The sequence below is a fragment of the Fringilla coelebs genome (assembly GCF_963513975.1).
Source record: "Fringilla coelebs genome assembly, chromosome: 15".
Lineage (NCBI taxonomy): Eukaryota > Metazoa > Chordata > Aves > Passeriformes > Fringillidae > Fringilla > Fringilla coelebs.
In genome coordinates this window covers 11,253,155-11,265,557 of record NC_140041.1, presented here as the reverse complement: position 1 = coordinate 11,265,557, position 12,403 = coordinate 11,253,155, and the positions used below count along the sequence as shown (strand labels likewise).

The following is a 12,403-nucleotide window of genomic DNA, read 5'->3' as shown; positions in this document are numbered from 1 at the left end:
CAAACTGACACTGTTATAAATAGCTAATTACCAATTTAGGAATAAAGAATTGTTTTTTGATCAAATGAAGAACGACTCTGTTGTTGGTCTTGGTCAAGAGTGTTTCTAGATGTGTCTTACTGGAGCATGCAGGATCTCACACTCCACTTGATGATGTTATCAGTGGTGCTTTCCTGTGCCAAAGTTTTTGAATGGTGTTTCTTATTCTAAGAGTTGAAAATGATGTGTTTTCTGTAAAGAGAAAAAAGGGGATAAATAAGCAGTTGCTAAGGTAGGTAACAAAGAACACTGAATTTTACAGCCTATCTCACAAACCCCTCCTCTAGCAAGACAGGTAAGGCAAGTACTGGGGCAGTTGGCTGCTTCCTCTTCCCTGCAATAGGTGTTGGTCTGGTGTGCCAGGCTGGGCAGCAGGTTTTGGAGCGAGCAGTGTGTGCTGTGAGAGCTCCTGGAGCAAGCACTGCCACTCTGCAAAGCTCCATGCAGGAATCTGGCACTGAGAGCTGCCACAGCCCTGCTGCATGCAGGGAGCTGCTGAACAAAGCTGGGCTGTGATTCCTGCGGCTGGAGGCTGTCACTGGGTTGGGATAACTGCTCTGTAAACCAGAGCTGCTCTCTGCTCTCATGCTTTGAAATTACTGGCTTGGCTGAGCCTTGTTACATGTTTCAGCAAAAGGGTTTCCTAAGTACAAAATCTGTTTGGTGTGTGGTTTTGTTTGTTTTTTCCCATAGTTGGAAGGTTGGTGGGGTGTCCCTGTCCCTTTAATTTCGTGGTGTCTCCACCAGATGTCAACAGTGCACTTCTGTCAGGCCAGAGCGGTGGGACAGAAGGGCCGCTGTCCCTGCAGGGCACAGCCCGGCTGGCAGCTGCCCCAGTGTGTGGGTGGGCTTGCCTTTGCTTCACTGGCACATCCTCTTGCAATTACAGAGGAAAATCAGGGATAAATACATTTCTTGCCTGGAATGTGGTGCCATATAACACGTTACACCCCTTTGAAAAACTAACAAATATCTTCTCTCTGTTTTCTGTGTAATTTTAAACTTCTGAAGTTTCAATTTTTCTTAATTTAGTGGTTTTGTTTTACACTGGTGACAGATACTATAAAGCATATTTTCTTGAGACTGCTGCTTTAATTTTTGGGTTTGCAAGATTGGGAGATCAGTAATCAGTCACAGAGGCAGCTTGGGAGTCAAACAATCCCTTTTTTCTCTTTACCTTTTCATGTTTTAGACATACTTGCTTTTTAAAAAATGAAATTTGCTGTCTTGAGTTACCACTTGGCTATATTGTTTTGCTTTTTAAATTGGCTGTGTTTTGCTGCTTCAGTAAAAACATATGTGTTTGGAAACAAAGAAACAAAAATAGGCAAGAGCACAGAAACTTTGTAAGTGTTCATTCCGAGCTTTGAAGTTTAGATTCGTAGACTTCTGTATTGCCCTCCCTAGGAGGGTTTGAAAATGCTTCTGATACATGAATAAGGCTACCTGTGGAATAGAGTAGAATTATCAGTTTTGGACATAGAAGAAGAAAGGTTGTGTAGTTCATTATTTCAGTGTGGTCGGGATTTTATTGTTTCTTCATTCTGCTTGTGTTCATTTATGGTATATATCAGAGGTGCTTTGGGCTTTTCAGTTTTTGTCCAGTGTTCAAGAGCTGCTTTTTAATGGTGTAGGATTTACAGTTTTACATAAAAGCAAGTCTAGTGTGCCTGTTTTTTCCTAAAATTGAGAGGTATTACCTTCTTCCTGTTACTTTCATATCTTTCATGCTCTTTTAATGCCCTGAACCTCCTGAAAGGAACTTTTCAATCCCTTAAATTTGATTAAATGTTTTTTAGATCAATGATCTCTTGGAAGAAGAGGAAGATGTAAAGCTTGAACAGTCAGAAGAACTTCCAGAAGACAGCACAGAGAAATCTGTTGAAAGGCCAGCTGTGGTGCATCTAGATATGACAGGGAGTCTCTCAGATTCCAGGAATGTTACAGCATCAACAAGGTAACTTGGTTCTGCCTTGGAGTTTGGATTTAAGGTTTGGATTGTAATTTATTCTGTCACAGAGAGAAACTGCCAGACTTTTGAGATAAGTGTTGGTATCTACAAAGTGAAGCTTTAGAAGTAGGTGCAGTTCTTATAATAGTAAAATGTGGGTTAAAATAACTGTTCCCAAATTCAGCAGAGGAATGCCTGTAGGATCAGATGAGATTAAGTATGGGGATTTATGCAGGGAAAGTTAAAAAGAGCATATTCTAGTCAAACTGTAAAGTGGTATTTAATCAGTAAATTTTACAGCAGAAATAAGAAGAATCTGCATACTGGTAGGTCCAAGCCTGTTCTGTACCATCCTTCCAATGGGAAATCCTGGGGCTGTTTCTTGTCACATGGTGCTGGAGAGCTGTGGGCAGGTTTGGAGGTTGCAAAATGTGATATAGGCAGGAATGTTGGAGGGTGACCCAGCTTTAAGAGCAATTCTCATAAAAGAGTGTTTAAACATAAAATCATACTTTCATTTAAGAGCTTATTGGTGCTTGTTTAATACACAGATTTATATTTTACTTGTTTGTAGTATGCAAGGTTTTAATTGTTAAGTCTGCTTTATTTGTACTTAGCGTTTACATTCTACAAGTGGTGAATTCTACCTCTTCCCATCTGCAGGTTGTATTTGGTAGGGGCATTGCTTGTAAGAACTTGTAGGGATGAGTGAGGAGGAATTTATAATAAAAGTGTGACTAAAAGCAGAAGAAATGCAGGGAAAATCACAAGTAAGTTGCTGCCTAAGAATGGGTGGTTTCAAGAATGTGGATTTTTGGTTGGAATCTGTTCAGATGCTGGCTGCATGCTTCATTCTGCTTCATGGCAGGAAGCTGTAAAATACCTAATAATGATGGTATCATTATTCTGTTTTGTAATTTTATATTTTAATAGTTAATTATCTTTATCAGTAATAAAGCTTCTTATTTTTAGTTTGAATTAAATTTAAAAAAAGTTGCAGTCTAACTATTCACAGGTATTAGGTTGCTTCTGAAATGTATAAACACAGCAGTAGTGACAAACTCAACATGTTTGAGAGTTTAAATTGGATAGCCTGAAGAGACAAACATTTTTATTAGATGTTTAAGGTTAATTAAAAATGAATAGGCATTAATTATGGTTGGCATTTTAAATAATTTGTGGGAAAGGATAAGGAGGAATCCTTTAGAAGAAGGGGAATTTTGACTGTAAAACCAGAACAACTGCAGGAAACAGTTAAAAAGAAATTAAGTGAATGAGAAAATGCTCTTTATTGAACTTTTAACCACTATAAATACTGCAAATATTTTCCCAAACCTGATGGCTTTTATGTTCACATTTAGTGGCCTTTTTCTGGGCTTAGTTTCTCGATGTAAAAAAAAAAAAACATAGTTAAGAAAGCAAATGTTGATGCAGGCTTATTTGGATTATTTATCTTTGTCCTGGTGTAGAGCCTGTGGCAGCTTATACAGGAAGGAGGAAGAGAAGTAGATCTTAAACATGATTCTTGTAGTGCTTTAAGCTGGGGTTTTGTTTCCTTTTTGCAGTTGTCAGATTTTGGGAACCAAATATCTGTGTATCTTGGTCTCTCTGTGAAGAGTACTAAAAGAGATTGTACAAATTAAGATAAACAATGGGGCATCTGACCTTCCTCCTTGTTATTTGTTCTATAACTTGCTTCTAATTTTGCTCACTGTCTTTTTTTCTCCACTCATTCTGTTTGTTCTTGCTGAAACCTATGACCTTCCTGCACTGCATGGTGTTAATTTGACTTCGAGTTAGAGATCTTGTGAGAATGTGGATAATCATTAATGCACTTGGGTTTAGTGACTGCTTGAAAATGGTATTTCTCATAAACCTGTGGAGTGATCTTTGAGCCCATTACCCAGCAGGGAGCATTTGTTGCTCCCAGGTTGCTGTTGAGCACATAAGGGAAACTTGTTCTTCTTTACCAGAAGTCTTTTCCCCACAGCTCTTTCCCTTCTGCTGTCCTGACTTTTGGAGTAAAGAATTACCGACTCAGCATTGCAGCTGAATTTTAAGACATGCTGTTGAAATAAGTACTTTAGAATCCTTCTCTGTCATTATTCCAAATTTTTCATCCCTGAGCCTTGCCAAACAGTATTTGCTTTAATTGGGCAGTTCATCTCAAATGTTATCAGTCAGAAGCCTAATAAAATCTCTTTGGTTTTGGAGTTTCCAAAATTATATGTGTAAAAATATGAGATGTGACAGGCAGTAAGTTATATAAACAGTTTACTTTGTTTCTACTAAGTGCAGTGACAAGGGCAACAGCCTCACTGCTTCTGGGATATTTTTGTTAACCCTTTGGTTATTTAATTAGCTCTGGTCAGAGAGAAGAGATAATATTAACACCAGCCTAGGGAGACAAAATCCATGGTATAGCTAACTGAATAGAAGAGCTGCCTAAACTGCTAGAGAATACATTATTATTTTAATGTAGTGCTGTTTTTAGCATCCAAATACTTTTTCCTCCTTCCATCCTGGAAAATCTGTAAACAACACGTTAGGAGAGCTTTCAAGTGTTGATTGGGCAGCTTATTGTCAGGAGTGACCTCATGTTGCAGTCGATTTCTATTTAGACTGCAGGGTTTAGTGCAGCACTCCAGAGGTGCCGCTCACAGGCAGCCCCCGGAGCACAGCCAGCAGCATGCACAGCCAGCAGCCCACAGCACGCTTTGCTGGCTTCCAGATGAAGCATTTTTACCTGAAGTGCTCTTTTGGGATAGCAAAAATAATCAGAATGGCCTGCAAAGTTCTGCTGCACAGGTAAATATATAAAAAGAGAATGTAATTTTGGTATGATCGCAAGTAAGGCTTTAACTTTTAAAATTATGTGAGATTAAATGTCGTTTGGGGATACAAAATGAAATAATACCACAACTGGTTATTTGAATGAGAAATAAGAATCTGTGTACAGTCAGGAAATTACCAAGGAAAACTTGGACATGTTTTATTTCCAGTTAATGTATTTTTCTACTTGGGATACATTTTTACTGGGACCTTTTCTGGTTAGGGAGCTAGTGCTGGAGGGATTCTTAGGAGGGAGTTAACATTATGAAACAAAGATGTTTACCTTTCTGTGTCTTGCTGTGTCATGCTGCGTTAAGGCTCTGTCTAGCATTATAAATTACAGCTTTTAAAAAGTATCCTTGAACTGTGGTAGGTGGGCTTAGAAGTTGTAATGGCTCGTCACTTAAGATAGTTACATTTGTTTCAGAAAGTACTTAATTGCTGAAGTGATTTGTTGAAGATGTAAGATAATTTTCATGTAGTAAGAGGATTCTTTAGGATTTGTAATACTGCTGATTTATGCACAGCTTTTGCTGAGTACCTCTAATGCTCCCAAAGGTATTGAGTGAAAGCACTGGAGAACCATCCTGTGCTGGGGGCTGAAGGTTACACACTAGGATGGAAAATTTTGTTCTGAACCATGTCTGGAATCATCTGGATTCTTTAGAGATGAGTTTGATTCTCCCTGTTCTTGACACATTTCCTCATTGTCTCAAGTGGTAGGGGAAAAGGTTTTCAAGTCATCAGTTTCCTATAAATAGTGTTTGTACTTGTGCCCTTGACTGAGTTTTTCTTGCTCTCTTTTGCAATTAGGGTGTTGCAGTATTCTGTGCTCTAATTGCCTCATTGTTTTCCTACCAATATGTCCAAGGAGTGTCTGTTTTAATAGTAATTAAATTTCAATCTATACAATTATGTATTTGTACCTTTAGAATAGAAGTACCTTTAATACAACTTTGTAGAACTTACTGAGATAGATACTTAAAACTACATTTGTAATATTTTGAAATATTACTGGGTTGTTTTTTTTTTCAAGATCATGCTTATTTTCTCTTACTTTGTTCATGAAGCTAAACTTGTAGCTTCATATTTTCATTTTTTGTTTCAAGTATTGCTAATAAAAAATATGTTTATCAGGAAATTGACTTTGTACAGGTCGTAGGGCTGTGCTGAACTTCTGTGCGTGGAAATACAAATGACATGTAAATGTCCTAAGCTGTAAACTGCCTCCTGCCATTTTTTTGTTTGTAAAAAAAATATAAAATGTCAGAGTGTCTCCCCTCAGTTATTTGATCTGCAGCTTTGAATCAGTGGCTACAAGATATGCCTTCTGTGTCAGGTGTTTTAATTTCCTGAAGCTATGTCTGCTTTGAAATAGAAGTTGAGTGTTGCCTGTTCTGTCAATGCATTTGGAAGAGATCAGTTTTGGCTTTTCACCAGGCAAACACACACACAAATCATAAGATGAACTTGATTTGTCAGCCAGTTTTCATTTTAAAAAAAGGGAGGAAAAAAAATGAAAAGCATCTATGAGCACCTGCTTGTTCGTTTTGTGTCTTATGGGCTTCAAATGCTATGCACTCTGCTCTTGGGCCAGTACAAGTTGTCTAAGGGAAACTAGTATAGTTATTTTTAAATAAATACTTCAACTGCTTTCTTTATCACCTTATGTTTAATTGAAAATCCTTTATTGCTTGTGTTTCACCTGCTTGGAGGAAGGAAAAATAGAAAGTCTGCTTGAGGTGATTTCTCTCTGGTGGTGGAACTACTAATAAGCCTTGTAGGTTCTAACCAAGGTATTTGCTGTGTTGAAACTATTCTTGGGTAAACAAAGAGACTGACTGCAGTTTGTAGTGCAAGCAAGGCTCATAGCAGTCAAAACTGATAGGACACCTTACAGAGGTGATAACTTGCTCAGTTCTCCAGGGGAGTGGCAAGCTCCCTTGTATTTCAGGGTTTATTGTATGCATTCATGAAAATAATATTTTTAATCAACTTTAGCAACAGTGTTGTTGCATGGTAAAGAGTAGAATAAAATCTTCTTCAGCTTTTTGAGGTTGTTATCTGTAATAGAAAGAAAAAGCCTTTTTTTATCTCCCTCCCTGCCTCCAACTTAAGCTGAAATTGATATTAAATTTTTTCTGAGTGAGGTGTGTGTGTTGCAATTCAGGGCTGTTTATAGCAGATTTATCATCTTTTATTCTTTACTGTCACTTTGTCTGAAGTTTTAAGTATTCTGTTTATAATAAAATTTTAATCATATTAATGAAAAATTGTGGAGGGACCACACACACATGAATTAACTGGCTTGTGTTCATTATGTTGATTTCCACCCTCCCACCCCTCCTCGAGGAGCTTAACATTCTAGGCTGAAGTGGCTTTGCCTGGAGATTTCCAGATGCTTTACAAAAGTCAGGCTCCTGTCCCAAAATCTGCCTTCTATTTGAAATGTTGTAGCTGTGCTCAGAGAGTGTTGTAGATCTTCTGAGCGTTCCAGAACAAAATTATGCAACAGTGGGAAGAACCTGTGGAGGAAAGCAGAGTAATTTGGAATTTGCTTTAGGCAGCAAGGTTAAAATCTGCATTCTTAAGCAAGGTGTCAGGAAATGTTTGACTACAGAATGATTAGTATTTCCCATGGGAAAGACCATACATCTGAGAGCTTGGAGCTTCATAACACAACAAATATTGGCTCTTGAGAGGCAGAAATCTGCATTGCTACTTCTACAACTTTCTGCCTAGTGATGGTGCTCCTTAAGATTTTGTCATTTAAATAATAAAGGGCTGCAAATCAGGGTGTTCCTTTCATGTTTATTCTACTTCTGTTAGTTGCATCACATGCAATATTTAAGTATTTTTAGGTTGCTTTCTGTTGACTTCAAGACTTCTATTTAGTGTGATGAGTTTTTGTAATATATTAACTTTTCTTTCTTTATTGCAGTGCTCATATCTCTCCCATAAGTATCTTGCCAGCCTCTGCAGAGTAAGTATAATGAAATATAAAATGTTTGAGTTGTGCTCTTACTAGAACATGCATAGAAGTTATGTATCCTTTCAAATGAATGCAGTAGGTTTGATTACAGGTATGAAGGAACATATTTTAGTGTGAAGGACTTCACTGGTGGCATTTAACACTAATGCAAGAAATACTAAATGCCTGTCACTGTTGTTGACTGCAGGAGCATGAGAGTAGAGTGTGCTTTCATCCAGAGTCCAAAACTTTGGGTTTACACTTAGATACATCTGAAATTTTTTACTTAGTTTTATAATAGCATTCATATTGTAATTTCAGCACAAGTGATGCTGAGTGAAGTTCAGTGGAATTCTTTGTACATATGTGGAGGAAAAAATAAAAGCACAGTTTCAGTTAAAATGGGATTAAAAAGCTTAAGATTTTTACAGGTGGAGTTTTTAGAGGCCTCTTTTGTGTTGGGGATGAGCTGCCTGAGAGGTGCTCAGCAGAGCAGTCTGTTTTTTAAGAATCCTTTTCTTTTCTTGATGAAATTTTGGGTGTATCCCGTCCTTCATCAGGTACTTGCTGATTGTCCCTGCTGTTTGTTGGCTTTTGCCTTTTAAGGTGACAGCCCTGTTCAGGAGAGGGTGCAGCCACATGTGATGAAGTGGAGCCTGCTCCAGGGTTGATTCTGTTGTGTTATAGACACAGGATTTTACTGTCACATTAATCTATAAAGCTTTTATAAGTTTTTGTATATAGTTTAGTTATTGTAATTTGTTGATTACTCTTAAAATACTGTTACTAAACTGCAAAATACTTTATGTAAATCTTATGGATTCAAAAATATTGTGTAGTAATTTCCACTGCCTTTTTGGGAAAGCTAGTCTCTTTTGCCTTGAAGTACTGCCATCAAAGATTATTGCCATGTAAGATTTAGCTCTGCCTTTCTGTCTAGATCATCAATGCAAAAGTAGATCTCTTAATAGGATTTTTCCATCTTTTTTTAGCATTTTAGAAAGAACAATCAGAGCAGCTGTGGAACAGCATCTTTTCGACCTGCAGAGCAGCTTAGATAACGATCTGAAACACATACAGCAACAACGACTGGGCTGTAACAATGAAACAAAAAATCCCAGTGGGGATGAGGAAGGATCTAACAACCAGTAAGATTTTGTCTGTAATGAGTTCTATAGGATTGTGTATTTTAACTCTTCCAAAAAACTTACCCTAATCCCCCACTTCCACCCATAAGTTACAACTTTGGCTGTTGACTTCAGTTTTATCTACTTTAAAACAAATCAGCTTCCATCAGGTGCCAGTAATCAATAGCTCTTGAAGCAAATAGTGTAAATTGATCTTGTAGCTAAAAATGCTGTGAAGTGTGCTATCTACTTTACTGCTGAATTCTGTGCAAATAGCACAGGAACTTAAATTTACTCAAGTGCTTTCATTCTTATCTCACCCATGTGACTCACCACAACATTTTAACATATTAAAGCTATTGTAGATTCTCTTTCATAACCCTGTCTTTCCATGTCAACATAGCTGCTTTACTGCTCTGGCTGCCAGTGGCAATGAAACAGCCAAAAATGGATAGAATGACCACTGTGGGTCTATTTGCATACAGTTCCAACCTTATTTGATCAGATTTTATTTTTATTGTAAATCAGGACAGATTCTGAGTGTAGTGATTGCCATGGCAGCATTTGGAAGCTGGTACATTTTGGTGCTTCATTAAAAATAAGTAGTCGTGATTAATACCCCGACTTCAAGGATGTGTTGTTAGGTTTTCAGTACCTAAATTTCTTTGTTGCTCAGAGCTGGAATACATGAACAGAACCTGAAATACATGAAGTGTTCAGTGACTCAGATGCTCTTTTCTAAATTGTTCAATCTTTAGTGGTTTTAGAAGACAGGAATAAAGTTTGCAGTGGATCATAAAAGTAATAATCATTGCTGGTAATGATCAATTAAATCTGAGTTTTAGTGCTAAAGATTCAATGTCTTTGAAGTAATTTGTAAGTGGGTAATTGCCTCACAGCCCTGTAGCAGCTGAATTCCTTCAGTCCCAGTGTAAGTGCTGTAAAGGTTGGCTGATCTCAGAGGGGGAGGCTCCAAGTGCCATCACTGCTGGTTTGAAACCAGTATCCTCCTCTGGCACAGGCACTGCTGCAAATGCTTCTGATCATCATTCCGCTGTGGATTAACTGTGAGAGAGGATACATGATATTGTTCTTTAGGAGGGTGTCTGGGTTCTTTAAAGCAGCAGACTGCGCACAAGGCAAATGCACAGTTCGATTAAGACCTGAAAAAAGCAGTGATCCAGTGCCAATTTCTTAGTGCTGATTTAATGGCTGGAATTAAGAAAAAAGAGTTAAAATGTTATTTTTCAACCCATCTTGTTTATTTTCTCTATATCTGATAGAGAAGGAGCTTTCTTGATGTGGTCTGGAATTCTTTCTGAGTGAGGACAAGGAAGGCAAAGAAGTTAAAGGCTTGTGATGAATGACAGAGTCATGTGGTGGCACATAAAGAATATATGTGAATGCAAATATGGTGTCAATTAGTTTTCATCTGGCTGTAATGTTATATGCCTTAAGTTGAAGTTTCAGCAGATTAAATGTTAGAAATAATGGGATTTCTTTCTGGAGGGGAACCCAGTGACAGTAGCTATAAACTAACTGGCTTCAGTGCTGGGAGGAGTGTAGCCACAGCAGTGTCATGAGTGCCTGTAGTTTCAGGATGTCATTGCTTCTCGCTATTGTGTTTTAATTCCTTACGTTAGTATAGTAAGCCTGGCCCTTCAGAAAAGAAGCAAATAAATACATTTTAATATGTCTATCATGTCTAGATGTATAAAACATCACATTAATAATTAATTTTGCCTACAGGTCAGAATAATTCTGTTCAAAAAGGAACCCAAGCAAAAAACATCCTGACGTTTGATAATGTTTAAGGGGGAAAAAATGTTTGGTTTTTTTTTTTTTTTGCTTTTAAAGGTGTAACAACAGGTTTCTAAAGTCTTTCTGTTTGTATCTTTAGGAATGATGTTATTGAAGATAATGACACAGGTAGCAGTGAAAACACAGGAGACTGCTCTGAAGTATTGGTTTGCACTGATTTAGACAGTGAAGCTATGAAACATGATACTGCAACTGAGGAAGAAGAAAGCGTTCAGGTGAGAGGAAGAGTCTCCTGTATATTAAATCATAAGTTGCTGCAACTTTAGTGCTCTAGAGATCCAAGTTTTCCTAAGAGCTCTGATGCAGCTTTACATGGTGCTCTTGCTCTGTGCAGTCATTTGTCTTCCTGTTGTGCCATGTGCACTGAGAAATTTCTTTGTATTTTGGTGGGACTTGTTTGGTCCCTGACTGATATTTTTCCATTCTTCTTTCACAGATACCAGCCCTTCCTTCTGCTGAGGTAAGTTGGAGTATGAGGCAGCATAGCGCTGGTTTGAACAGCATCTGTGTTAGTAAAGGCTTCCTGAGGAGCAGAGGCTGTAGAGCTGAGATGACAGCATAGCCCAGAGTTACCTTGCATGGATCAGGAAAGGGTAGCAGTCACCTTGGTACTTTGCAGCCTCTTGGCTGTGCTAGGAAGGTTTGGTTTTGTCATTAGCCAATTACAGCCTTTCCTCTTTATTTCCAGTTTCTTCTGTGGTAGGCAGAGATGTCCTGTTCTTTTCAGCACATCTTTATCTCTTCCCTAGTTGATGCAATCAGGGAATTCTGTAAAATATGTGCTAACAAAAATGAAATCAAGGATAACAGTTAAAGTGCAAAAGAAGAGAGTATTCTTCCACTCTGCATCAAGCATATGCAGGTGTCCGACCTTCCAATGAAAAAAAGCAAATCTATAATTCCTTATTTATTTGGTAACACTTTTGTTGTTACAAATCTAAATGATGAATTGTGTGGGTGGAGAGGTTTGTTGCACATGTGTGGAGGCGTTTCTGCAATGGTTTTCAGCGTCTTGCCTGTGAGTCCATAAATCTTCCTGAGGGTTTCCTGAAAGATAACCAGATAAGCAAACCTATTGTTAGTAGACTTAAATTAACTAGAAGAATTTAATGGGTCTTTGAACTTGCAAAGATGGGAATGGATGCACAGTGAAACTGAGTTGTCTGGAATCTGTATTTTTATTAAAACAAAATGTTCCTGTAGTGCTTTTCACTATTGTGATGTGTTCTGCTCTTGGGTTTTTGTTTGCTTTTGGGGATCCCAAATGACTCTCTTGAGTCACCTAGCAAGCCAAATTTTCCAGTTGTTCCCACAAACTAGCATATTGTTTTGGAATCCCATTTTATAAATTAAATTTCACAGAATGTATTCATTGTCCTGGTTCTTTCCTTTAGTACCAAAACTTGGTCTAAAAAATAATTAGATTGTTATTCTATAGCACAAAATGCATAAAACATGGTATTGGATATAAAGAGGAATATGATGCTTGTGAGTGCACAATAGAAATACTTTTGTTGTCATACCTGATGTCATTCTTGGCCTTTTTTTGCTTTTTGATAGACTTCTGTCCATTGCTGGCAGTAGTAAGGTGACATTTGGGTATGGAGTTTTGTTTTTTAAATGTTAGTTTTTACTATTTTTTTAATACACTGTTTCAAATGT

General features: G+C 37.7%; 1 protein-coding gene across 5 annotated transcripts in view; it reads left to right on the top strand.

The window, feature by feature from the left end:
- FAM13B (family with sequence similarity 13 member B) overlaps positions 1 to 12,403 on the top strand; it is a 44,603-nt gene that overhangs the window by 15,732 nt on the left and 16,468 nt on the right. For 4 of the 5 annotated variants that reach the window (XM_084215980.1, XM_084215981.1, XM_084215982.1 and 1 more), the window contains exons 7-11: positions 1,839 to 1,996; positions 7,764 to 7,805; positions 8,786 to 8,941; positions 10,821 to 10,956; positions 11,178 to 11,201. In XM_084215980.1, coding sequence (XP_084072106.1) covers positions 1,839 to 1,996; positions 7,764 to 7,805; positions 8,786 to 8,941; positions 10,821 to 10,956; positions 11,178 to 11,201 — 516 coding nt within the window. Of the gene's footprint in view, positions 1 to 1,838; positions 1,997 to 4,648; positions 4,799 to 7,763; positions 7,806 to 8,785; positions 8,942 to 10,820; positions 10,957 to 11,177; positions 11,202 to 12,403 lie in introns of those variants that run through there. The other variant, XM_084215983.1, reaches the window with a different exon arrangement.